The sequence below is a fragment of the Haliaeetus albicilla genome, chromosome 24, assembly GCF_947461875.1.
Source record: "Haliaeetus albicilla chromosome 24, bHalAlb1.1, whole genome shotgun sequence".
NCBI classification, from domain to species: Eukaryota; Metazoa; Chordata; class Aves; order Accipitriformes; family Accipitridae; genus Haliaeetus; species Haliaeetus albicilla.
Window position 1 is genome coordinate 24,414,121 of NC_091506.1, and position 26,393 is coordinate 24,440,513.

A 26,393-nucleotide genomic window follows, 5' to 3' on the forward strand; every position below is an offset into this window, starting at 1 on the left:
CCAAAATTCACTGTATTAGAACTAGCTGTCTCTGTAGGATTTTTCTAGCCCACAGTACTAACTACCTTCATAACTCTTAATTCCGTGCAAGGAAGGAAGCATCATTTCATTGCCAGGACTGGGGACTGGAGCTCCAGGTAAGGTGCCTTGCATTAGCTCATACACACTGCCTGAGGTCAGGCAGGGAGCTGCACCCAAAGCTCCATAATCCAACCCATGGTTTTCTCCCCACAACATCTTTTTTCACCTCATGGTTTGAATTCTAATATTTATGACACATGATATTTAGGTGTGTCTTTTTGTGATGAAAAAAAAAAGCTTCTTTTGTTTAAACATACGGAATCTGCTGTGTATCTGAGGACCAGCTGTGCACGTATACTTACAAGTAGACTTGCCGTGGGTTTTCTCACAATTTGGACAATGATAGATGTCTATATCTGGTGCCTCTTCTTCTTCAACACCCACACAGCTGGAATATATGAAGGCAAATATTACATTAGCTTGATTCCATCTCCAAACATGCAAGCATGCAATTAATAATGAAAAAAACCAAACCCCAATAAGCTGTGCATTTACTATGCAGCTATGCTGACTGCTAACAGCTATATCAAAGCAAAGCTTAGGTGTTTTTTACGCTAGTACAGTCAGACTGGACTTTCTGCAGCCTACATTCCTGATGTGGTGCTAAAAAGGTGTCAGTCAGAAGCCCACTACCAGCTCACCAGGGACCTCCTAATGGCAGAGAGTCCTAAAGAATTTTTTTTCCCAGGGAGACCATTTTGTATCTACATGGAGTTCTCCAAGCACCATCCCACGTAAATCTAATTAACAAAACACATCTTCTTTACCAAGCATGTATGGACAGCTGCTAGGTACCAGAGTAGTCTTGGCAAGGTATACCATATGCAAGATTTATATAGGTTACATCTCTATTACAATATACGAAGATGAGGAGGAAAAGAAGACACATAGCTCACAGCACTTCTGGCTGCCAAGAAGATGGGTTGTATCATGGCAGCTGTTTAGAACACCCACCGAGATTATTTTGGATGGCACAACATATGCAACAATACAGCGCAGCCTGTGGGCACGCTGCGTGAATGCAATCCAATGGCAGAACACAGCGCTGCGGCAAAACAAAACTAAACTGCAAAGGAATGAAGTACCCAAGATAAGAAGATGTTGCGCAGTCAAAGCACCGAGCAGCCAGCCAAATAATCGAACTCCAGAATGGCACTGTTCCTTCCGACGGAGGAAAAGCAAACAGGATCCTGCTCCTGCTTGCTCGGTCTGAAGTAGCCCAGGCTGCAAGGCACATTTGCAGCACAGAAAAAAGAGTTTCAGTTGGGTGCTGTGAGATACGGCCCTCACGTCATGGCTCCATGAGAGCTCAGCTAGGCAAGAGGAACCACAAGAGGCAACAAAGGTAGCTTCACCTTAACCACCAGCACAAACAAGGCTAGATCACACCGTGATAAAAGCACTCCTGGAGTTTCTCTGCTTCACCACCTGAAATGCCTTTTCAGTGCTCTTCAGTGAGCAGAAGACACCGATTCATCTCTTCTGCCAGAGAAAGGGTTTGGGCACGGGTCATGGCAACGCCATCCTCATGCATATGGTAGCGTTCAGCCTCCTTGCATCCCACTGGCAGTTCAAAGTGGCGATCAGTGCAGGAAGATGAATTCAGAGTTTTTAGCTGCTGGTTCTGACCCACAGCAAGCAGAGGAGAGGATGTTTGCTCCTCTCCCACAGGCAAGGCAACAGGGTGGGTCAGTTGTCCAGCGATGTACAGGATACCATTCTCACCGTGTTCAAGCTCTTTAAGACAATACCAAAGTGTCCAAAATTACAAACAAGTTAAATAACTACAGAAATTAATGTAGGTTGGATACACCAGCAATTACTAAATATGATGGTCTAGATGTAGGAAGGCCCTAAACTCCTGGTTACTGGCAGACAGGAAGGTGCACAGATAAAGGAAGGATAATGCGTGATCATGCAAGCCCACCTCTTCTATGCTTTTTTAAGCCTTGCAAGTCTCTGCTGTTGTGAACCAGCTACCTGGCTCCACGGAGCTCAGAGCTCTTTTGATGTCTTTGGTGGGGGGTGTGCACATGTGTGCATGCACACGGTGTACGTGAGCACACACACAAACACGTGCATGCTCGGGACAGGAGGATTAAGTGTTAAAATGCACTATGACCCTCTCTGCTTACAAAGGTGGGTTTGAAACCATTTCTGAATCCAAGGCACACAGTGATGTGCAACTGTACGTATCATGATTACAAACACAGATCTACTTGCTTTTAGAAAAAAGAATCAACAAAACCAATATTCAGTCTGCAACCGAGCTGGAAAAAGCCAAACTAGCTAGATATGGAAACAAATCTTTCTGTAACCATTGTAAATGTTTTGTCAAAATAAGATTCTGCCAGAAACCTCTGTGGATATTTTCATCCTGTTGCAGCTGCCAGTGTGCGTATGGGACCCAGCTCCCTCCAAACCAAAGAGTACAGGGTGAGAGAAATTCTCATTTTTGTGAGTTCAGCCTGTGAACAGCCTGGTAAACAGGACATTATTTCGGAATTGTCTAAAAGCAACTTCAGATTTGGCTGATTTATTTTTTTTTTATTAAACAGTTACTTGAAAAAATACAAAATTATTGGGTCTCCGTGGGCAGACAGCATGGAAAACTGAAGAGTAAGTTTGCAGACAGGAAAAATCATCACAACAATCCAGTCCTCAGAGTCAAGTACATACGGGCAGTAAAATACCAGATTAAGCAGTAGAAAAATTAAACAAACCCTGTCAGATTAGAGCAAGCGTAAGAGAATGTGGAGGATTCTTCTACCCATAAAGCTGCGTCAGCTGCTTATGCCACTGGATTCAGCTTGTTAAGCTTAGTAAAGGTATGGATTAGGCTCTATACAAGGGCTTGAAAAGTCTATATTTAGCTAAACTAAGGAGATGAGACCCTTGGGCGCTGCATGGACTGCTATAGGAGGAGGTATGAAAAGCTACTGCATTGGGCAAAGGCTTCAGTGTGGTGGGAGCTATTGTTCTGAGAGCAAGTAAAAATATTTAACTAGAACAAAAAGGAAAAGTAAAAATAACTGACCTCAAACTCAAACGGTCCTCTAAAAGATGCAGTCAACTTTTCCAACTACAACATGGCTTTTGAATAAGGTTTGGCCATTTACAGCTACTCGTAGGCAGAAGCCACTATCCTCACTGTACATGAAGTTGCAAGTACAAACTGTCCAAGAGATCACCCTATCGAAATCCCTCAGGTGATCTTTAACCAAAATATGACCCAGTTCCAGTCTGTGCCCCTTTTCTCAATGAACAGAGCTTGACTCCCCAGGTTATTTCCACCAGCAGAACTGTTTGTGGGCTTCCACATGAATATAGGCATACAAAATTGAATTGCCACAGTTAAAGACAGGTTAAGAGAGACAACCGCTCAATAACACTCCTGCCAGAAGAGGAACAAGGATTTCTTGCTGGGTGTATTGGTTTTATGTGGCAAGGTTTTGGCAGTGGAGGGGCTGTCAGCTCTGCAGCAGTGACCTACCCTTGCGTTGGTCTCCAGAGCATTTGCACCTGTGAATGAGAACCAGAAGGAGATTGCCAGCCTTGGCAGAAGTCAGCGCAGACTCCTGAAGAGGTCTCCTGCCTAATTTACAAATGTATTTTTTCTCAGAGCGGTTAATCAACAATATAACAGAATCAAAGCATTTCTCCAGCTGAAGAAAACCAAGTCATCTATAGCAGCTGAACAGTGCTGTCCTTCCCCTCAGTCCCCAAATTTGAGCACAAATGGTGCTTTGTGTTTTGCATCTATTTTTTTTTCATGAGAACACTCCACTTTGGTCCCTCCGGTTTCTTTTTTCAGCCCCATTTGCCTGAGAGAAACACAAACATAAAAAAGACTCGAGCCAAGCGTTTGACCCCCTACAACGATCAAACGGGTTCAGAGTCAGACAGTGCAGGATCACAGGCGGCGTGCTTGGGAGCAGCCTCCAGCAACGGGCCCTGCTGCAGCCAGCCCCACATTAATCTGTCAATATGAGCCCTGGATGCGTTACCATCGACAGAGGAGAACTGGAAAAAGCTCTCAGTAGCACTTTTGTGTGATTATTCAGATCCGCTGATGAGATAAAAATGGGCGTAAGAGGTTCAGCAAAGGTACTGCAAGGCAGCGTGCAAGGCAGAGCTTGCAAAAGGACAGGCAGGGAGCAGAGGGCCAAGCGGCAGGAGGCAGAGCTGCAAGCAGCCTTGCGAACAACAGCAGGAGCAGATTTATTTGCCTCATTTGTAGCAGCAGTCCAAGAATCCGTTTCAAAAAGCCCACAGACACCTCAAAACAGCGTGCTGACACCCCAGCAAGACCCCACTCTGCTGCAAGAACTCACAGATCAAGCGGTGCAGCATTTACGCCACGGCAGCCTGTGAAAGAGATCGCTGAACACGTCCTCCTGTTTGCACGGCAGCGGTACCTCATGGGCACCGGCGATTTCATACTCAGAGGCGTGCGCGGGGACAAAGTGGGTGTCCTCCAACAACGTATTTAGGTGTGGATGTCTCTAACTGTCTAACTGTGAATTATCTCCAGCTGCTGCTTTTTAACTGTGTGATAATTAAGGCATTTGGCAGGACCAAACACATTCTTGGTGAAAGCATCAGCTTCCCAAAGCAGATCAGAAGGAGAAAACTTTTACTTGGTGAAGGATAAGGAAGCAAGGAAAGAAAACTGTCCCCAGACACCCTGCAAAGCCTCACGCTCACTGTCCCATCAGCGTTAACGCGTGAGAGGTTGCAGCCGTGACGTGCCAGCTGGGAACCAGGGATGCAGCTGGTGTGGAGGGTAAGGATGCAGGACGCAGGAGCACCAGCCTCACGGCAGCAGCCAGCACACACCGCTCAACCGTCGTCTCATCCAGAGAAACCCTGTTCCACCTTTTTGCCCAAGTGCAGGAAAGATGGAATAAGGGATTAGTTATTGTGCATCCAAAAATATCTTGTTGGAACTATTTAAAACAACTTAATGGTTGATTTTTAAATGGTATTTAAGTGATTTAACTCAGGTTGAGGCAGCGTAAAACTAATTTGATAATGAGATAAAAGTGAAACATTATTACTGATGCATTTGAATTTTACCAAAACTGTTATACGAAAAAAATAATAATAATGAAAAGTAAAGCCTTTGATATTGCAGCTGTTTAAGCTGATATATCATACATTTTACAGTGACTTAATGAGAATTAGCACAAACAGAAGCATTTGCAGTCAGAAGCTACAAATTACATTTTTATTAGAAACTCTGCCCTTTGCCACTTTAAAATGAAATTGCTTCTGTGTTCACAATGAAGAGACATTCAAATTTCAGTATTCTGACAAAGTTAATGACAATTTTTTCATGCAGGCAACAATAATAAAAGGTGCCTAAGTCGGAAACTGGCTTTATAGCATGAATGTTTATGAGAATATTTATTTGTCATCTTCAGTGAGATGACATTTTAAGTAATTTTAGGGGAAAAATTAACCCACATAGTATCTGTTCTACCACAGCCATGTAATCTCCATTATCAACCAGAAGACAAGTATAGAAAAATATAAAAAAATAAAACAACCAAACAAAAGGCTACTTGATGGGAAAGAAAATAAAATCTAGTAATACATGAATAGAACAGAGGGAAAAAATAAGCTAACATCTTAATTCTGAAAACAAACCAAAGACAGACATTTTATCCGCTCCTGAGAAGCACTCTTCAAACATAGCACAAACATGAAATATAAGGTGTTCAAATAGACAATTGGGTTTGTAAGAAAGATTGCAAGCCAGCACAGATGGGAGTGACGGCGGCTCCCCAGGATGCTTGGCACCTGCATGCTCTTGGGGGGGTGATGCTGTATCCTTTGCTCTTTGCTGAATAGCCATGGACCACACTGACTTCCGATGGGAAGGGGCACCCTCACTCCCACCTCACCCCCCTAATTACAGGTCCCGATTTCTGGAAGAGAAAAATGGGGAAGAGCCCACCTCTCCCTACGTTGCACACTTTATCTACCAAGAAGGTCAGTACAATTGTACCTTTTTGCAGATGAGGAATTTGTCACAGGCGGGATTGGAAGGGTTTGCTCAGGTTACCAGCAGGTCAACAGCACAGCCCAGCACAGGGCACAGGTCTTCAGCGCTCACGGACGAGTACAGCAGTGCCTGCCACATCCATGGTCAAACATGTTGTTCAGAATTTGTAACTAGCAAATAAATCACTAGACTAGTTGTTATATTCTGTGTATTTTAACTTAAATTCTGTTTTCAACCTTTACCACTTTACCAGAAGCATGCTGAAAGCTTAGGGAATTTTAACACTGGTGAAAAATGACACTTCAACTCTTATTTCACACAACCACATGTCTGCTTCTCCTTCTCTCCCTCAATCAGCCAAATCCAAATAACTTTTATAACCAGCCACAAACCTGGGATACCAGCATCGCATTAACTCTTGGAAAGTGGTAACCGATTTCACACTCCTCCCTCCCTTCTCTCGCAACCTGGAGGTAGATGGTCAATGGTCTACAACCCAGGAGAGCAGAGGGTTGTGCTGACGGGCCCATCTTCCAGCATGCTCGGGGTCTGGCAGGGGTACAGGCAGCAGGGGTGCTCAGGGCCAGCTGCTGGCTCTCCAGCAGCAAGCGGCTGCTCCACCCCAGCCCATGAGGATAAAGCATCAAAGCCCCGGGTGGGGCAGCTGCCACAGTGCAGAAGAGGTACTCACGGCATTTTTATAAGTAATAAAGGTCATAATTAGAAGTTAACCTGAGTTCATCCCTACCCCTTAACAACTGGTATAGTTTCTTGATGTGTCATTTATCACGTGTTGCACAATAATGCTCTTCCTTAATGTGTCATTTGTAAGGAAGATACCCATCCAGTTTCTGAAGCCTCCACCAGCTGAAAAAAACTATAGGTACTGTGGGAAACTCAGGGCTTCCCAGCAGCAGACAGACTCACGCTTCACAGTTTGATGCTGGGCCATTGTTAAGTGACAGCAGTTTCTTGGGTCCTCATCACCGCACCCAGACATGCAACGGCCAACATTGCGGACACAAGAGATGTTAAGAAAAGACAAAAAAAAGGGAAAGAAAGAAGCCATTCCAAGAGCAGTGAAATGAGCTGTTCCTCGGATTTGCATCTTGTGTGCTGTTTTTCTGGTGGCTGTCACAGCGTGAAGTCTGACCAGGGCTCTTCCATGTATGCTCTCCGGTGTCTAAGGAGCACACACACAAGCCTTTTCCTAAGCAGAAGGATTTGTCTCATCTAATCAGCCATGTATTTTCAGAAAACATGCAGGAATCTTTGAGACCTCAAGCCTCCTGTCAGTTACAGTTAAAGCTAAACAGCAAGTTCAAAAGTCATTTGGGAGAACAGAAAGACACATCAGTGTCACTTCAGTAGGAGACCCAAGAGCAAGCAATGGTAGGAGAAAACCCATGTGTGCTGGCTTGGGCACACGTGCAGGTGTCCAATACGTGGGACTTGTTGAATTAGGGCGTAGATGAGAGATAACCCTAGCTACACCAGATAGCTAGTATTTCACGTCACCTTACATATGCTCACCCTCGGTGCATTACAAACATAAATTTAGAGGGAAAGACCTCCTTTCCAAACCAAACTGTATCTGTGCTGTTCCCATTAGAAGCACAGCAGCTTCGGCAACATGCAAACATAAAGGCAAGGAAAATCTGCGCTATTCATCAGGTTGTTATGACTGTCTTTAATCCCAAGAAAATTACGTAACTTCTTTGACTCAATTTCTCCACCTATAAAGCAGTAATATTAATACCTGCCTGATAGCCTCAAAGGCTGCTGTAGTATAATTAACAAACATTTGCTCGGTGCTTTGAAGATGACAATCTCTGTGCAAGTGCTGGGTTGTGCTACCTACACACAGAGCTTTTGCTTTAGAGGTCTGTCTCTACTGCCTGTAAATTCTCCTGTGGGAATTTACAAATAAATGTTTTCCTTGTGACATTAGCCCTTCCTGGGCTTCACAACTCCACGCATTTTCACGGTTACTTTTTTAAGCTAAAATTTACATTTGGGTTTCCGCAGTTCTGGGCCCAACGCTGGAGCTTGTTTAAAGCAAAATCACCGTGTATTTGAAACCGGAAGAATTAGCCTCCTCCAGCTTATAAAAATCTTGAAGGGGCTTCTTTTCTGTTCTACACAATTTTGACCATGTTCCTGCTATCTAAAGAGGCTGCAGGAAAAACCAGGAGAAGGTGCAGGCGCTATAGCCTGCACAGACTGACTCTGTGTGATTTCATACTGTCTAAGGGATGCTAGCTACGGACAAGCAACCTTAGACTGGTCCTTAGCAGGGAAATGTCCACACAACTATTGCCACCAGACTACAAACGAGTACATACAGCGTATGCAAGGAATACTGTGCTAACACAGGACATGTATTCAAGTTAGTCAAACATCACCCGTGCTTCTGAGCACTTGCCATGCCCATAAAAGCCACAAAATCATTCAAGTACTTGGGGGCTGGAGGCATGACATTAAAAAAGTTTTATTCCAGCGAACAGGCACAACACTACCAGTCCTGCAGCTTCTTCCTGGCTGTGTGTTGGTAAAAGCAGGCGCAGGGGGTAAGGGTGGTGCAATACACTCCAGCCCCCCAGATCAGGAGGGCATTGGGGGGCACCAGCCCTGGCCAGCCCCAGGTGTCCAGGCAGGATGCGAGGTCAGTGCCAGCACCCCAGAACCAGCCTTTCCCAAGAACCATGTCCAAACTCTGACGAGGAAAAGGGCATGAATGGGACTGCTGCTGAAATCAGGATGACTGCAAGTGATGCTCTCCTTACTTTTCAATTACGCTCCTCGTTTGATGTGAAAAGCCTGGTCCCACCTTCCCTTCCAGCACCCAGCGGGAGGCCGTGCTGTCTCAGGGGCACAGGGTGGGATGTATCACCATTTTTACCTTATTTATTATTCGGGAGTTCTTTGGAGCATGGGGATGTTGCCCACTCTTTTTGATGTTTGCAATTGTAGAATTAGTTGCTTGCTTATAAAGTAGGTGCCCTTTCCTTTTAGAAAGAGGAACAGAGTAAATCTGTTTGTTACAGTCCAGTTGAAAAATGCCAACAGGATTGAATTACAGCAAGGAGCTGCTTTCTGTGCTTCTTCGTCCTTGCACTTCAGCCAGTTGTACATTTTGCTGTCTTGGATAAACTTTGCTCTTTAGTTGACTGAACCACATTTTGCAATTTTTTTTCAAACTTGTTTGCAGTTGTGGTATGCAGCAGAGAATTAGCCCTTTGGGAGAAAGCATGAAATACTTGACCTCTATAAAACTATTTGTAAAAGTGAGTGAAATCAGGACCTCCCTGAAAAACAAATGTTACAGCCAACTAAGCCAGCTGTAGAATATTTTTTTAATTGCAAATGGCTGAGGAACTTCAGGGATGTTACTGGCCAGTGCAGGTGCTTGGCACCTCCCTGATTAAGAGATAATCTGCCCTATCTCTGCAGTATATAAGTATTCAAGTGTACAGTCCACCAACATGTTTATCACAGAGCTCTTTCTGCAACAGGCTCAACATAAATCGCAAACCCCAACGATGTGAAATGTTCAGCTGCTTGGCACAGGGGCTTGCTGCTCTTGCTGAAAGTGGCAACCCACACCGAGCTCTCCGGAGAGCAAAAATCACAGGCAGAGTTTTAAAAACACGGACTGAACATTTTTCAGAAGGTGCACCCCAAATTGCAAGGAAAGCTAAAATAAAAGTAAGCCTAGAAACAAAATGCAGACATTGAGAACTTAAATTACATTCAGAGAATTACAGATTTTATGTAATCAACAATATCCAGATTGTTCAAGCCTGAGTCATAAAACAAGTTTAAAAACACCAGAAACGAATCATATTTAGCAACTGAAGCTATTATTATAGGATATATTTCCCTAAAGTATAATAGTTTTGTCTCTATTACACTGAACACTATTAATGATAATCTGTCCTCAGTTGCTATTTTTGTAAGCAGGTTAGTTGTTGTGGAAAAAGATATCCTGTTTTTTGAAGGCATTATATCTGATCCACTCGCTGAAGTCCCCAGTGATTTCTGTAATCTCAACACATTACAAAGAAAACAAAAGTTTAGATCACTCTGCAGAGAGTTACTATTTTTACATGGTTGCATTGCTGTTATTCATAGGCATAAAATGCTAAACTACTCCAGTGGCTTGGATGCATAAACCCCACTTTCAGCCCCTACCTACATTCAAAATACCTTAAGGAAGATTCTTCTAAGTTGATGGTAAGATGAGTCCTCAAAATACATTGCACGCTACACCACTACTCCACCTTAGGAAGAAACGTGTTAGAAGAAAAATTGGAATTTTTCACCCCAACAGAAGCAGTAAAAAACAATATGGGGAAAAAAGGGAAAAGGGTTTTTTGTCTTGAAGCGAATAGCTGAATGAAGCTCAAGAAAGGGGTGTGATTCTTAAAAGCATCCCTGAAGCCACTTGGAAGCCCAGGTCTGATTTCAATTAGTGGTATTCACACTCAGAAGCCTCTAAGCCATATGTTAGTTACTACATATTCTTATTAGTGGAGGAACTGTGTGAAGCATTTGATGCTTTCTAAATCGCTGGTCCCAGTTCCATGGAGGGACAGTGACCTCTGCCATCCAGCCATCCGACCGTGACTCTCCATCCCTCGGTCTCACTCCCAACCCCTTCCAGGCTCTGCAGAGCCAAGTTCCTCACAAAGCAGCACAAATTTGGCTGCACTTTTCTTTCCTTCAATTCTGCAGTTGTAGTTCAACTATGAGCCAGATTCTGGATGCCGTTCTAGTCTTTCTGGGCTGCTCTTGGGGCACAAAGGACCGAAAAATTGCCCTAAGTGCTCAGCTGGGAATTCCTCCAGCACAGGGGAATGCCTGGGTGCCACAGAACCAGCCTGCATGACCTCATTTCATACCAGGTAACGAAAGTGCTCAATAACGTATCAAACACAAGACTAATTTTGTTTTCCTTTCTTGAAAACATACAGCTCTCCTACTTGGAGTAATGCAGAGAACCATGATCTTAACATATAGAGAGAGGACCGGATTCCCGGTGAGCTGTTACAAAAACACTCTTTATCTCTTTTAATATCATGTTTAGCTAATGTAATTACTTAAAAGTGGTTTCCCAACCTTTGCTGGTCTGTGGAGTCCTGCATGTTTTCCTGACATCCTCCATGGAGCAAATCTAAGCCTACTGACATCAGGCTTGCTTTTCTTAGATCAAAAGTCTGTTAAAAACGGACAATGATTTCAAGGGGTCCCTGGAACACACTGAATTAGAAGGCTCTCTTTTCTGACACCTGGAGAAACTAAAAAAGATCTGAAACAGTCTAGGTTTTGGCCAGCCAATCTTATAAGAAAGCAGGAGCAACTCAAAAGCTGTTTTAATTTAGAAGAGCCATCAGTGATTCAACGATACTGGCACATTCCTTAAGGCACAAACACAGCCACACAGAGATGTTGGTGCTTGAACCCAACAGTGCCAATATGCCCTCAACTACCCTATCTGGATACTCACAGTGGTGCTAACATGACCCCACTGTAGAATAAAGTTTACCTGTCCAAATGAATACTTAGTAATCATCAACAATCTGTCCTATTTACTTGACAACAACTTGATGGTTGTCAACAACTTGATGGTATTACAATTTGACATGGTAATACCATTTTGTCCCTTAACAAACTATCCAGATTTGAAGTTAGTAACTTTGCTGTATTAGTTTTATTGCAACGTGTTTTCCTGGTGCACCCAAGACTCTTTCTTTATTGCAGCAGCTGCCTGTGATTTGAACACAAGTCAACATGAAGTCCACACCTTCCTTCTGGCCTTGCTATCACTCCTTTGCATGCTAAATTCCTCCCTGTTGCAAGAGCCAGCCAACATTACCGTTCTCACCCAGCTATCAAGAAAGCCTCCAGGAAGAGCTGGAAGAGTATTTACAAACATCAACTTGCATAGGAATTCAGTTTTCCAGGTTCTGTATTTAAATCCCCCACTGTGCTTAGGAACCACAAATCTTTACATGAGGTGTTTAGTGTCAGGGAAGCTCACAGAAAAAGCAGATTCTAGATTTATGTTTGAGACTATCACCAGAACAGGCATTTTTAACTTGTAAACTAGAGGTTTTGCTCAACCTGAATCTAAGACATTTGCATACACCTAGGAGTTATACTTGTGCAATTATAATATACACACACACATAGAGACTTTGTGTCCTGCAGAGTGTCGTCGTGCTGTAGTTACCAGGTGAAGTTACCTGCAGGTCTTCCTGACCTCCTCTGTGGACACTGGATTTCAACAAGAGCTTCAACTATTGCTTCTTTGCAGAGGCTGGAATCAAATGACTCTATTGGGTCTGTTTACAGGGTGCCACGCAGCTTGTTCAAATGCTAGAACAATACAGCTCCGCTAGCAAATGCTCTGCCCAGCCCCATATAACCTCCTCCACTGGACCCATCACACCAGGGGAGCGCTGCATCCAGGGGCAAACTCTGCCCTAACGTTCACGCTCTTGGGCAGACAGAGCAGCCAGATGGTTGTCGCTGCACCGTGAAGCAAGGGTGGAAGAAGCGGGGAAACCGCAGCCTGCTTATCTCTTCAGTAAAACTGCACCTGGCAGTTCTGCAGCTGCACCATGTGCGGTACCCAAGCTAGCGCGAGAGCCTGGCACCGCACGCAGCCCCAGCACTTTGGCAGCACTGCCCTGCGAGCCATAATTAGTTCAGCTAGCCTCATGCAAGCTCAGACCTGAAACTCTGTTCCCTCCAGGAGCAATGACAAACTGTAAGCAGTGGCAAAATAACCTCCTGAAAGTAAGTACTGTTTATTTACAATAAACCTCCCTCCAAACTGACTGTATACCTATCTTTCCCCTAACTGTTCCTACCCTAGAGTAGTCTCCAAGAAACTTTCTCCCTGTGTAACTTGAAAGCCACCGCCATTCCGCTCTTAAGAAGGTGTTTCAATGGGTTTAAAATTCTTTTGATCTCTAAGTCCTCGGCTGGCAAAACATGGCCTGAGAGAATAGAAGGATCCTTTGGGCAAACAGCTTGCCTCTTATTTTTCAAGGGTGCATTGGGGCATGCCAGGGTGTCCTGCATTACTCTTCCACAGCCTTCTCTGAAGGTAAATTAGTACAGCTGTTGAAAAATTCTGATAATCCAATAACTTCTCACTTATCCTTACAATTATTAAAAGTAATTATTAATAAATCAATGCAGGTCCACTTCTCATCTGTCACAGTTTGGTCAAACCAACCAGTATACATTTAACTTTGAATTTTGAACATGCTCAACGTAACTGTTCAAAATCTACCAGTCTCTGAAGTTATTCTGGAAAGTAAGGAGCTCAAAGAATCACTAGGTATTCACTGAAAAGGTTAAGCTCAACTTTTGCAGCTCTGACAGTAACAGAGGCTATGACTCCATTGCAAGTGGGTACCAAGCCAACCTAGGGACCCTACACAGGGCTCCAGGCTGCCGTGAAGCCTGTGCTACTTGCTACTCACGTTGGTACTCAAACCGACCAACCTAAAACTGCTGCTGGTGAGCTCATATAAGCTTCAGCCCGGCTGTAGTGCAGATGGACTAAAGCCACTCCTGAAGGCCCATGCTCCAAAAAGCTTGTACTCTTGGAGACACAGGTAAGTTTCCAGATTTCCAATGGCTAACCTATTTCTTTCCTCATAGTACCCAAGAACCCCAGTATTTCATTAGGAAAATAACATTTTTTTAAAGATGGATGTTCACTAAGTTGCAGGCAGGAATATAAACCCTGTGGATGCCCTTCCAGAGAAACAACAATCTTTATCATGAGCAGCATGAAAAGCCATCTATCGAATATAAAGCTCAACATCCTGTCACAGGTGTCTTCATGCTCATTTCAACACACTACAGGTCACTATATTATTGCTTTAATTTTCAAAACATTCCCTTAAAAAAGGCAAGAAAGTCACCAAGGAATCGGTGGTGGTCTTTGCTTAGGTGTGCATGCCAATAAATCGTTTTGCTCCGCAGCCTGTGCTGACTCTGAAGCCCCAACTCAGTTTGGATTCAGGTAACTTTTTCAATGCCAATGGCTTTGATATTAGGAATGGGTGGCAAGGAACCAAGTCACAACCTTGGCTGTCATCCCCTGCCACTGAATACCTGAGCAGTTCCTTAGTGTTGCTCTCCATGAGAAGCTAAGAGGCAGAGAGACACAATTCTGCTTTTCTGAAGCAACAGTAAATAGGTCATGCGACAAGCAGAGATGTAATCTCGCTCTCACTCTTGCTTTAAGCAAAACATGTAAATTTACAAAATGAAAACAGTACCAAAGAGACAGGAAGCCCATGTAGAAGACAAAATATTAACGTAAATAAACTGTGAAACATCCTTACTGCATGTTTCCTGATCCAGTAACGTAAACAGCGATTGGTATGAAGAATTTGAGATGTGCATTCCCTATTGTGCAGTCTTCTAGAGGCTGACACCAGTGTCATGGTACCATAGAAACAACACATTTCCAATTACCAAAAATGTGTTAAGTTAAAATGCCTTGCAAAATGTAAACTCACGCAAAAATTTTAATCATCTGAGCCAATTTCTGCTCTCAGAGTCCATCCTCTTCTATGTGTGTGGGAGCTGAATTTGGATCTGCTTATGTCTTATTAATAGAAAGAAACCTAAATATGAAAAATGAAATAAAAAAGGGAAAACCACCTGTATGGAGACAAGGTAAAAGCATGCCAGTAATCCTACGGCTGTTTTCAAATATACACAGATCTACCCCACATCTTCTCATGACTGGATGTTTTATTCTGTGTCAAATACCTTTTTCCTGGGTTTCAGAGGAAGTTCTGTCTTACAGTCCCTTTATCATAGTAATATTCAAACCAACTTTTGCCTTCAGTTTAGCTTCTGATTAAGTTGTATCTTTTTTTTTTTTTTTTTTTTTTAATTTCCTACAAGGCACTTCAGTTTCCAGAATAAAACTCTATAAACTTAGATCCTCTGACATCAATAGTGGAACTTGTCAAATTTATCACCTATCCTCTCAGAATTAAAAACAAAACAAACAAACAAAAATTCACTTCTATATCTATCTATCCACACTGGAGACACAGATACATTCATACATGTATAAACCTACACAGACAGGCACAAAGAACATTTTCACGTAACCACAGTCTTGACCCTAAATAGACTCCATGAAGTCCACCAGAGAATTACTATTGATTTTATCTGGGAGATGCTCAGAGGCTACTGTATTTGAGAGGAACCTAAGAGTCTAAGATTATACATGTAGATAACAAACATTAAACTGTTTGCTGTGACCCATCTAGGGACAGGACTACTCGCATTCACCCCAACATGTACTGAGTTGTACCGCTGACAAGACTTGGAGGCAGAAGATAAAAGATCAATGTATTAGCCTCTCATTTTTAGTCAGCAAGATTTTAAAGTATTAGCAACACACAGTGCGCATCCCTTAACATTAATGCTAGCTGCAGTCTAGGGGTAGAGATCGACACAACAGAAGTGGCAGGCAGAGGAGATCTAAGAATAAAGCATCAGATACGTCAGTTATTGACAAACTCAGTCCCGGAGTCAAGCAGTCCTTCAGCACGTACTCAGCACTGATTTCAAAGAGACAGAAGTTGAAATGCAGTTCTGTAAGAAAAATTTGCACAATCTGGGCCTTTAATTACAGCGTTTTTCTACTGAGTAGCACTTGTACAAGGCATAACTCTCCCAGTGGCAATGCTTATGTCTTTGTTTAAAGCTCAGCTGTGCTCCATCACCCCTTAAATAACTGTACAGTGGGATCTGGATAAGGATGATGAAAGTTCTCCTCACTGTGCTCAGTAAGAAGGGGCTAAATGTTGCAGACCACCATCATATTTAAGGAGAAAAATGAGTCTGCGATACAATAATTCAACCAGGCTGGACCAGATGGAAAGCTTTGCCACTGTGGTGTCAACACACCCTATTAAAGCCCATACGGTGATTTGGCTGTGATGATTACCACACCCTAAGCCTCCTGTAAGAGGATGATCTGTGAGGGTCGCAGGGTCCGTGTAGGTCTACACTACCCCTTTGTTAACATAATGTACCCTTAGGTCTCTTTGGCTCGTAAATAACTGTCATTGCCATCACTTGAATTCCTATAACTTCCCTGAAACAGAGTTCAGGATGACAAAGGTTTTTAAGGAGTGAGTGGACCATCCACCTTCTGTGTGTGTTGAAATCAATGCCTGTGGAGAAAATTTGACAGCTAGTGTCTTAAAATCAGGCAGTTCTGATATCAGCATGCAATTAAATGTTAAAAGCAAGAGATGTGCATCATCGACACTTTTCCAGATCCACCAAGAAAACAATGATGTCTTCCTTCAGTCCTTAATTCTGGGCCTTGATGAACCACTGTGGTCATTTCTGGAGTTGATTAGAGGAGGTCTGGTCTTGATCCAGACAACTGAGATCAAAACAAAGCCAAGGGTCCACCTGCAAGATTGGAACCTTGGACGGAAAGTTCCTCAAAGCAAGCTATGCTTCAGCAAGGGTGATGCCCGTGGGCAGGTCCCTGCCAGCCACCCGCAGGGCAGGCAACAGCCGCTTGCAGCATGGCACCGGTCCTTTCCAAACTGCATCTACTAAGGGCCCCTGATCCAATTACAAAAATGTACGGCTGGTGATTTTGTGCTTTGCCTTGTTATAAATAATAAGGTTACGTTTTCTTCATAGATCTTTTGATTTTTTTCCTTTGGGAGACTCGCGGGTGTTAATGGCATTAATTCCTATTTGCCAACCTTGTCCGTATAAATGAGGATGTTCATTAAATTAATGTTAAGCAATGAGCACTATAATTAGGACACACTTAAAATGCAGCGCGTCTAAATCAAAGACTGTCCAAGATGTTCTCTTTTTTATTAAGATATAATTCGAAGGAGGCTTAGTGTTTAGTTTAAAATGAATGGTATTTTCCAACAACTTCTTCTCACTACGGCGATGTACAGACCAAGGAAATACACCACAGACCGGCTCTTTCCAGTTGACATTTTTTCATACACTGGGGTAGGAAGTCTTTAATTAGCTATTATATTAATACTGAGTTTACTGTGTAATTTTTTGCCACTGATAGCAGTAAAGAAAGAAAGGAAAACAAAGAAACACGAAATAGTGGGCTGCATACAACTAATACAGTTGTGACTTTGGGAAGCAAACTGTAACGTTGCGATTTTGATGAGAAGTTGACCAGGTTACAGCACTTGTAGTTTTTTTTATTTCTCTAGGAACAGAGGCTCATTGAGGACACATTAGTCACACACGCCACCCTTGAGGAGGTATCAGCTAAGGTAAAGGTAAGTGCACCAGAGATGTTATAACTCCAAGCCAAGGGCCAATTCATTCCTAGAGCATCCTTTGTGTTGTCCCGTGGAGATAACTCAGCCATTGGTGTTTGCCATTTTAGGCCAGACTGTCCACAGTTGCAGACTAGTTGAGTTTTAGTCTTTGAATACAAGAGTCACTCAGTGGGGCTCACTGAGTCATGCAGAAAATCCGTGGCAGACTTAAGAAGCAAGTTCAGCTCTCCCAATTCCTACTGCTGAAAGACAACACTCTCATACGAACAGACCAGCCACAAACAAATTTAGGCTGAAAAAACATTTCTAAATAGGGGGGGAGGTGAAAGTGCCAGATGAGACTCTTTTCCCCCTTGTTATTTTATATCAAATCAAAATTCTGTTTCATCTCACTGTCATATAATTTAAAATAATTAAAGGCTTAGAGACTGACCCCGATATTTAGTCACACAATTCCAGCTGACTGTAATGTCTGTCATCTGGGTGACATCAAAGGCAACACCTTGAAGAGGTCACCTTTACCAAAGACAACATTGGGAGAACGGCTTATGCAATTTTTTGCACAGCAACATATTCCCATCTATATCCAAAATTCATCATCTTCCCATGACAACTGGATAATCAGAGCCTGACTGTGTTCTCAGCGACACCAGGCTGCCATGTAGGACCATGCTAGTGGAAATCAAGGGACTCATACAAATACAGCTGGGATTAAAATTTAGATCTTACTATTTCACAGTTCTTTCCCAAATCCGTGCCCTAGTTACAAAGTTTGTCCATGAGTTTCTTTGCTTGACTGTTGCCGTCTCACCTCGTCTTCTGGCAGCGCCAGCCTGGGTCGAATCCTCCACCCTCTGCCACATGCCGTACTTGCACTCGGCGCAGGACATCTGCAGAGATAACCTGTTACCATGCCAAGGATTCACTGCTGAAAACGGGGCTCTGCCAAACGCAGCCTGTTTGGCAGAGAAGCTGCTCGGCCCTGTGTGATTACAGCTGTTCTGATTCTTGTTCTGCCCCTTCTCCTTACTGGATTTCCCAAAAGCAGATGGGAAATAAGCCAAGAGGAAAGGAACCAAAGAGGCGGTGGTAAAAAGCAGGAACAAAACAAAACCCAAGGAAAAAATTGCAAAGCTAGAGCAAACTAAACCCAAAAGGTCAAGAAGTACATTAAACAAATAACACACAAATAACACTCCTCTCAAAATCATCCTCTTATTCAATTTATTCCTTGTGTAACTCAGCTGAAAGAAGTGGCACCAGTCCACAAAAGAATCTGGCCACACACAGTAATAAAACTTGCTTTTTTTTCCAGGCTACATGGACATAAGGAAATTGCAGGGAGCCTAGAAGTGCTCATCACGACCTGGTAGCCGGGGAAGGTTACAAAGCCCATCGCGCTGGCTGGCGGACCGCACCATTACGCAAGCGTTCAAAAGCACTGCATTGTATCTGAGCTCTGCAACAAAAGATGTTGATGAGGGCAACGAAGCTCCCCGCTTTAAGGTGTAAACTGATAGCCTGCAGGTGTGAAAAAAGAATTGGTTTGCACACGTTTTTTCTCTGTTGCTTGCTTTCTCTCTCCTGCTCCTTTCGCCAGTTGCCTTCTGCTCTTTACATACGATTTTCCATTTCATCTTCAACTGATGTGCCAGGTGCTAGCTAATGACCGCAAAACAGACACCAGCCGAGACAGTTGTCTGACTCAGTGTGACAGCATCTAAGTTCCTCCGCTACAAAATATGAAGGAGATACCTGAACAGACCATTTTTGGCACTCCGCAGAAGAATTTGAAAGTAAATCAGCATGAGTGGGGCTGCACACCTCCTACCTCCCTTTGCACACACACTCCAGCGATACCCAGGTGCAGTGCAGAGTCCCTTCCCCAAAACTCATCTCTCCATCCTGGTGGCACTCAGCTCTGTAACCAACACAGCATTCCCTCCACCCAGGGACCCATATAGGTCTCTTGACCCAGTAGTCAAGAGACAGATGCAATAACCTCAGATGCAATAACCTCAATAACAGCAACGTGACAGGAACCAGTAAGGAAAATCTGAACTACCTTTTAAATAAGCAAAAACGGCCTGATCCAAACTCTGTTAGATCAGTAGGAATTTTCCACTAAAGTAAATAGGTCATTATTACGTGAAGTTTAGATAACAGGCCCATAGATCAGCAACAGAATGAATGCCTAACATGACGGCTCTTCATAAGTGTTCTCAGACGCAACTTTTCACATCTTTTAAAATTTATGTTAAGCAATACAGATGAATAGAGCGTGAAAGCCCCACACATACTTGTACTTCTAACAGCGGAAAAAGGCTGAAACCTCTGCAAATGTATTTGTTCTCTCGGTGAGCTTCTGAGTGTTAAAGACAGAAATAGTAGTGAAATATAATCTTTATTAATCAAACTTGCATTCACAATCACTAAATCAGCTTCCAAAACCATAGCATAAGGATGGGTCTTCCCCACTTAAATTTGTCCCTTCCAGTCCTGATCAAGATCTTACAGAAGAGGCCACCAAGCACTGTGAGACCTAGGATTAAAGCAGTAAGAAACTTGATTCTCATGTGTGTCTCTGCAGCACATTTCAGTTTGTTCAGGTAAAAGACCTTAATGCTTGCCCAGGAGCATCCCATGGGATGGAAACGTTCTCCCGGCCTGGAATCTCTGAAAGCACCAAAGTGTTTCTGTTTATTTCTGCAGGCACCAGCCATGTCTCCTGTGTCAACACAAATAAATTTTCTTCTCAATAGGCCTAGACTATGTGTTTACACACGTGCTGGCACACACTGTTTGAATCTAGGTTTTGTCAGCTCTGCATATATAAAACCAAACCATTTTTGCCTTTGTCTCCTACACACGGACCAAGTGGTTCTTGTTGGCAGTGGTGATGCACGTACTCTTCCAGCAAACATGGAAAGAGGAGAAGAACACTATGAAAGAGAAAAATGGTCTCATCGCAACAAAATGGCCAGGTACTCTGGAGACCTGCATTAATGTGTGTAAGTCATTTTCATAAAATGACATTAAAATCTTCTATTTCGGTTCTATCTTACAGATGATAAGCACTGTTGAGGAGAGACTTTCTTCTAGTCTCAAACAACATTTAGCACAAAATACCTCAACCTCAGGTGAGGACTAGATGCAAGACTGCAAAAAGTAAATACTACACATATTTGTAGGGTCTCATAAAGTTCCATTTCAGTACAGATTCCTGATTTCTGAACTACAATCAGCAGAAACCATGGACCTTTGCAATGCAAGACTTTAAACTGTATCCTGCTTGCACGTTGAGTTTGAGCAGAAACAACTCAGCTCCCAAGAATGATAGAGCAGAAAGGAGCACAGGAAGTCACTCAAGAAAATATTTTTAAGAGAGTAAATATGCTTGAGGTAGAGCATTTGGCCCTGGAATCTGAAGAGCGTTTCTGTTGTGTATGGAGAAGGAGAGGCTTGGCCTCTTTCAAGGACAGGCCATTTCATGCAGTGGCAGACATTTCAAATGACAGTAAACCCCTTCTGCTTTGTCCTAAGGAAAGCAGCAGCTTCACACTCTTTAATGAACTACATAGCTTTGGTGGTTGTTACCAGTTTACTGCACGGACTAGCCTGATGTTCATCTTACAGGCATGATGCCATCATCATGTCATCCTCACAGGATACTCCAAATAAAAGGCTCTTGTCAGCAGAATAACTCCTCACACTAAGTTTCTTGATGGCTGAGATCTAAAAAACAAATGGGGTAAATATTGAAGTTTTCCCACTGAAGTCACTGAGAACTTTACATAAGTAAAGCTGAGTACTAGGGCTCAGTCTAGATTCAAACTCTTTGTCATTTGAGTGGCAATAAATCAAAAAGTAGACTTGCATAAAATTGTCCTTACCCTTCTTCCCTCTGGCTTGCAGCTCGCTACCAGGCTACATAGCCAACTCTCCACATAGCTACAAATCCCCTGTCTATCTCCACACACACTTCAAAACTTCTACATGAAATTAGGTGCTGGGTTGATCAAAACAAGTCATTATTTATCAGCTGCAAATAATCAAGTAATGAAGTGCATTCTCTAATAGATCCTGAGAGTCAAGTGAACAGTAAACAAAAAAAAATAGCAATGTACTCATTTTCACGTACATGTTGGAAACCATAGGCTAAATTCTGCCCAGTGCAGAAGGGGGTAGGGAAGAGAATTGTCTTGAGGAAAAAAATACATCCTTGCTTTAGTGTATGATCAACAAAATTCCGTGATATTAGTGTCTCAGCACTTCTTCCTTACTCAACGTGTCACCTCTGCTATTTACCACTGCTCCATAAAAAGCAGACCATATGAAAGTTACTGTCAAAATAGTCTTGTATTACAGCCACGTAACAAAACCAGCATAAACTCTTCACAAAGAAGCACTGCAATTTAGCCTTCATTTGTTTTCATTAATAGCACACCTTCTGTCTGAGTACAGGTCAAAACTGCTTTAGAAAAGTGTCTATTATTAGCAAGTGCCTTTTGTTTCTCAGCAAAAACAAACTGGTATTGTTGTATAAATGAAATATTACATATCTTGGAAAAAAAGGAAATCAATCAAACAGAAATAAATAAAGTTTCTAGATCACAGCAATCTAAAGTTACTGCACAGTCAAAATCTCTGCCAGCATCATACTGCTAAGTGGCCTACCTAGAACTCCTGCATGCCAGCAACAAATATATTTTTCAAAGCTGAAAGTCAGAACCTGAAAAATCAGCAATATCACACCGTTTGGCTTCTTGAGACCCCACAGACCAAGGTCACAGTCTCAAGGTTTAATGTAACACATCATGCATCCACAATGGACGAGGAGGATGGATGCTTCCAGCTATCTAGCCACGACGTATGCAAGACCCCACAGACTTCCACAGCCGACTCCAGTAGAAGACTGATCTGAGTGAGACCTGGAAGTCACCAGCCCACCACGGCAGCAGACAGCATTGGGAACGATGCTTGATTTCACCCTCAGGCTTCCTTCGCTGTCCCAAGGATTCAAAGATGAAAAGCATCTCTACCAGGGATGCCACCTCACAAGTCACCAGGTAGGCAGGCCACCTTCCTGGGAGAGCCCCGAGGCTGCTCTCAAGGACATGAGGCAGAAGGGACACCAAAAGCTGGGCTGAAAGCAAGAACCAAGGAGTAGGAGCTGGGTTCCGCTGAGCCAGCTGGACTAATTCCCTTCCCCTGTAATGCAGCACTGCAACATAAACCAATTTAAGTACCACCTTGTAAAACGTATTCTTTAATTCTTGACCTCTATGACTCTAGGAATTAACTTTTAAAAATAAGTACATACACATCAGGAAATAAACCATTATGTAAAAACCTTACAAATCAACCGCAGTCTTGCTATGACCCTGTCATTTCGTTTCTCCTTCCAACAGGAACGTTACCGCAAACAATACTGAAACTGTGTCCTGTCCCCACAGTAAGACCAGCCATGCAATAGCCACAACTTGCTGAAATATCTGTAACACTGGCCTATTATAAGCTCACACCTGCAATCCAGGGGATCCCTCAGTAATTTTTCATTTTGTAACTTGTCCTCCAAAAGCCATAGTACTCAGAGCAACACCGTTCCCTCTTACTGTGACCATACCAGCATTAAAGCTGACCATGACATGGCTCAGCTGGATGAGAACAACAGGGATATCGCACAGAATGTTGTTGGTGATGCCCGTTTCACTGCTCATGCGGTTAGCAGTTACTCCTGCTTTCGGCTGACACGCTGCCAGTGTCTCAGGATAGGCAGGCATTAGATCTTAGCGGGATATGGGCAATCAGGATGGCTGGAAGGTTTCCATTAGTACTCTGCGATGAGTCTCAAAGTAACTTGCTAGCTTTGGTAAACAGCAGGAAAATTTCCAGTTGATCAGCTCTGCCTAGTGATTAAGAGACCAACGTGAATTTAAAGGCAAACTCCAGATAGCTGAAAACAAAATTAGAAAAATATACATTAAGACACTTGGGCAGCCGAAACACTGAACCATAGTGCAGTGCTATTTATTTATAAAAACAATGTACCTTATGCAAGCCAAGTATGGTAGAATTATTAACAAGATCATTACTGTGTGCGAAAGCTATTTTACATTCCTGTGTTTCCAGCAGTAAGCAAAAGACTTGTGCTTAAATTGCTCAGTCCCCTCCCTTTTGTGCATCTGCGCTGTCAGCCCTCTGATACGACTGCTTGAGAGCAAGTAATTTTGCAGCCTGAAGACCAAGAGAACTTAACAGAAAGTTTAGACAAGCAAATCCAACGGCTTGCAGTGAAAAACTGGTGTTCTCTCTCTTCTCTAAACACTTGTTTCCTTCAAAAGACACATGGATCACACCTTCAGCTAATGTAAACTGGCTCAGCTGCACGAAAGTCAGCTGTAGCAATCTGCATCCATTAAAATCCAAGTCCATACCTTCTTCCTTCTCACTTGTTTCATTTCCTATCCCCAATCCCCGCCATACGCACACAGACCCCTCCAGCATCCTTCCCCTGGCTGCAAAGGGGCCAGCCACGGCTCCTGTGCCTTGGCTTGGCAAGGAGATGCTCTCTGCAACCCTGGCCTCTGTCTCGCACAGCCAGTCCACGTGGAGAGCCACAATTGAACCTCTGGCAGCCTACAGAAAGCACCGTTACCAAATCTTAAATACAACTTACTTGTTCCAGATTGCAAGCTGTGGGTGTTCAAGAGGAGGAGGGAGGAAAGGACCTGCCCAGGTGGCTACAGGCATTTGTACGTACTTGCTCCCTGGGCACAGCTAAAAAATGTCCAACAAACCTTTAAGAAAAACTGCTGTGCTTGTGTATGATTTTCAACACCTACAGTTTCAGTAGCGGAAAGCTGTGCCTCAGGCTGATCTTTCTCACTCTCGTTTTCTTTTGGGGAATAATTTTCAGTTTCTGTGGATAGTTTAAGAGAAAACCTCCGTGCTGCTTGAATCGAGAATCACAGAAGAAACAGGGCTTTCTCCCACTCAGATAATTTTCCTGTGAACAGGTAACAAAATGGGTTGGATTTCAACCTGGATAGGCACTTATATTTACACCGGTAAAGGTAGGTTTGCAAATAATCAAGCTCTGAAGAGGGGAAATACGTTTGAATCAGATGTTTTTAAGCTTACTGAAATTAAATAATGTCTTTGCCTTTCTGTACACCAGTTTGAGGGCTCATTTATACAGAGCACCGTATGAGTAATTTTACTGCTGAAGTTATACTGGTATACAATCTTCTGGATTAAACACCTACGTGGGCGGTCCACTGAGTCTAAGTTTTAGTACTTCAGTTACTGAGGCTACATAAATACTTTAAAATAAAACAACTGATGACTGTCATAGCTGCTCTGCTCTCTGAAGAAACTATTCAAAAGGCTCAGAAAACACTTCTTCCTCGCCGAGACCAAAGGACTGTTTTCACAAGCATTTGTCCACAAATACGATCCCAGAAAAGGGACCACTTTACTTTGCCAACCCCATTACCAAGCCAGCCACTCTTTAAACAACCAAACAAATGCTCATCTCTCCAGCAGCAGCCGTGCACTGTAATATGCAGAGAAAACCACTACTTTAGGAAGGCAGAGTTTGCCATATTCCTTCTAAGCACCCATCCACGACATCAAGGATCTGGTCATTCTGGGTATCACATACAAAGTCATACGTACTGCAAGAGCACACTGGAGATGTGCAATATACATATATGACTAAATTACAGATAAATGCAAATGAACACGTTACAAATAAACTGAACAGCAACAAAGCCCCAGGCAACACCATTAACTTTGTACAACAATAACCACTTGTACCAAAATATACATAAATACAATTTTGAGTACTGCATGTGTTTGATTTGCTTTAATTGCAATGTCCATTTATGTAACTTATTTTTAAATCTGAGGTAACTTGTAATTTGCATAGGCATTGTTATGCTAAGATCTCACTGAAAATACACATCAACCTTTGGTTGGTTCTCATTTTCATTCACAGTACCACATTTTCTTTTTATATATATATTTATAAACAAACAGCAGTCCTAATAGTACACTGACATTACCTTTTCATGCTCTATTTTGCATGGCAAACAATCTGAGCCAACTGTAATGCTCACAGGGGAAGCTCCAACAATGAACCGATGGTATAACAAGGAGACAAGAAAGAGAGGGAATGAATTTCAGGGAAAAATACCATTTAAGAATGACAAATTATTAACAGAACCCCCCAAACCATTCTTGACTATTTCTGTTGCTGAGTTGTATAACCTGCTCTTGTATCTTCACTTCATTAGCTTTCAGCACTTCAAATACATTTTTCAAAAGATTAACACCAAATTTCAAATCATCTACTTACAGCTTTATCACGTTTTATTCCTATTTCAAGATGGTAAATTGGCTTTATATGCATACGTGTGCATCTGTGCTGCGCTCTGAATGTCTTTCCCGTGCAGTTCTCTGCAACTCTGGCCGACTCACCTCAACAATAATTAACCAGCATGACAATATGTGATCCTTCTGCCCACACAATGCTCTGCATTGTCTCATTGCTGAAGATAGCCATCATGGAGATGGTACACCTTCTCCTTTGATACAGCAGATAGCATATATGTCTCAGAATGATGGATAACATACGTGACAGAGGGGAAAAAAGCAAACCTGCATGTTTAGAAAGAAAAACACAGTAGCAATATTTACACTATCCAGAGGCAGAAACCACATAGGTTTCCTAGGATCAGGCATTCAGACTAATCATCGGGCTGGTATAAAATGAAGTAGTGTCCTTTATGTCCATGGACTCATAACGATTTGCTTCACCTGGTAATTCAACCCTGAATGTACACACTTCACGGGCTAACTGATACTACTGGCCTCCCTCCTGGTCTGCAAAAGGATCAATTTCACTTTTACAAGCTGTATGACATAATAGGTTGATGATAATGGATCAGTCAACGGGGCTT

At 42.9% G+C, this 26,393-nt stretch overlaps 1 protein-coding gene across 3 annotated transcripts in view; it reads right to left on the reverse strand.

Annotated features, from left to right (window-relative positions):
- The window catches only part of PHF2 (PHD finger protein 2), an 87,700-nt gene that overhangs the window by 42,446 nt on the left and 18,861 nt on the right, over positions 1-26,393 (reverse strand). For 2 of the 3 annotated variants that reach the window (XM_069769865.1, XM_069769863.1), the window contains exon 2: positions 384-469. In XM_069769865.1, coding sequence (XP_069625966.1) covers positions 384-469 — 86 coding nt within the window. Of the gene's footprint in view, positions 1-383; positions 470-25,496; positions 26,017-26,393 lie in introns of those variants that run through there. The other variant, XM_069769864.1, reaches the window with a different exon arrangement.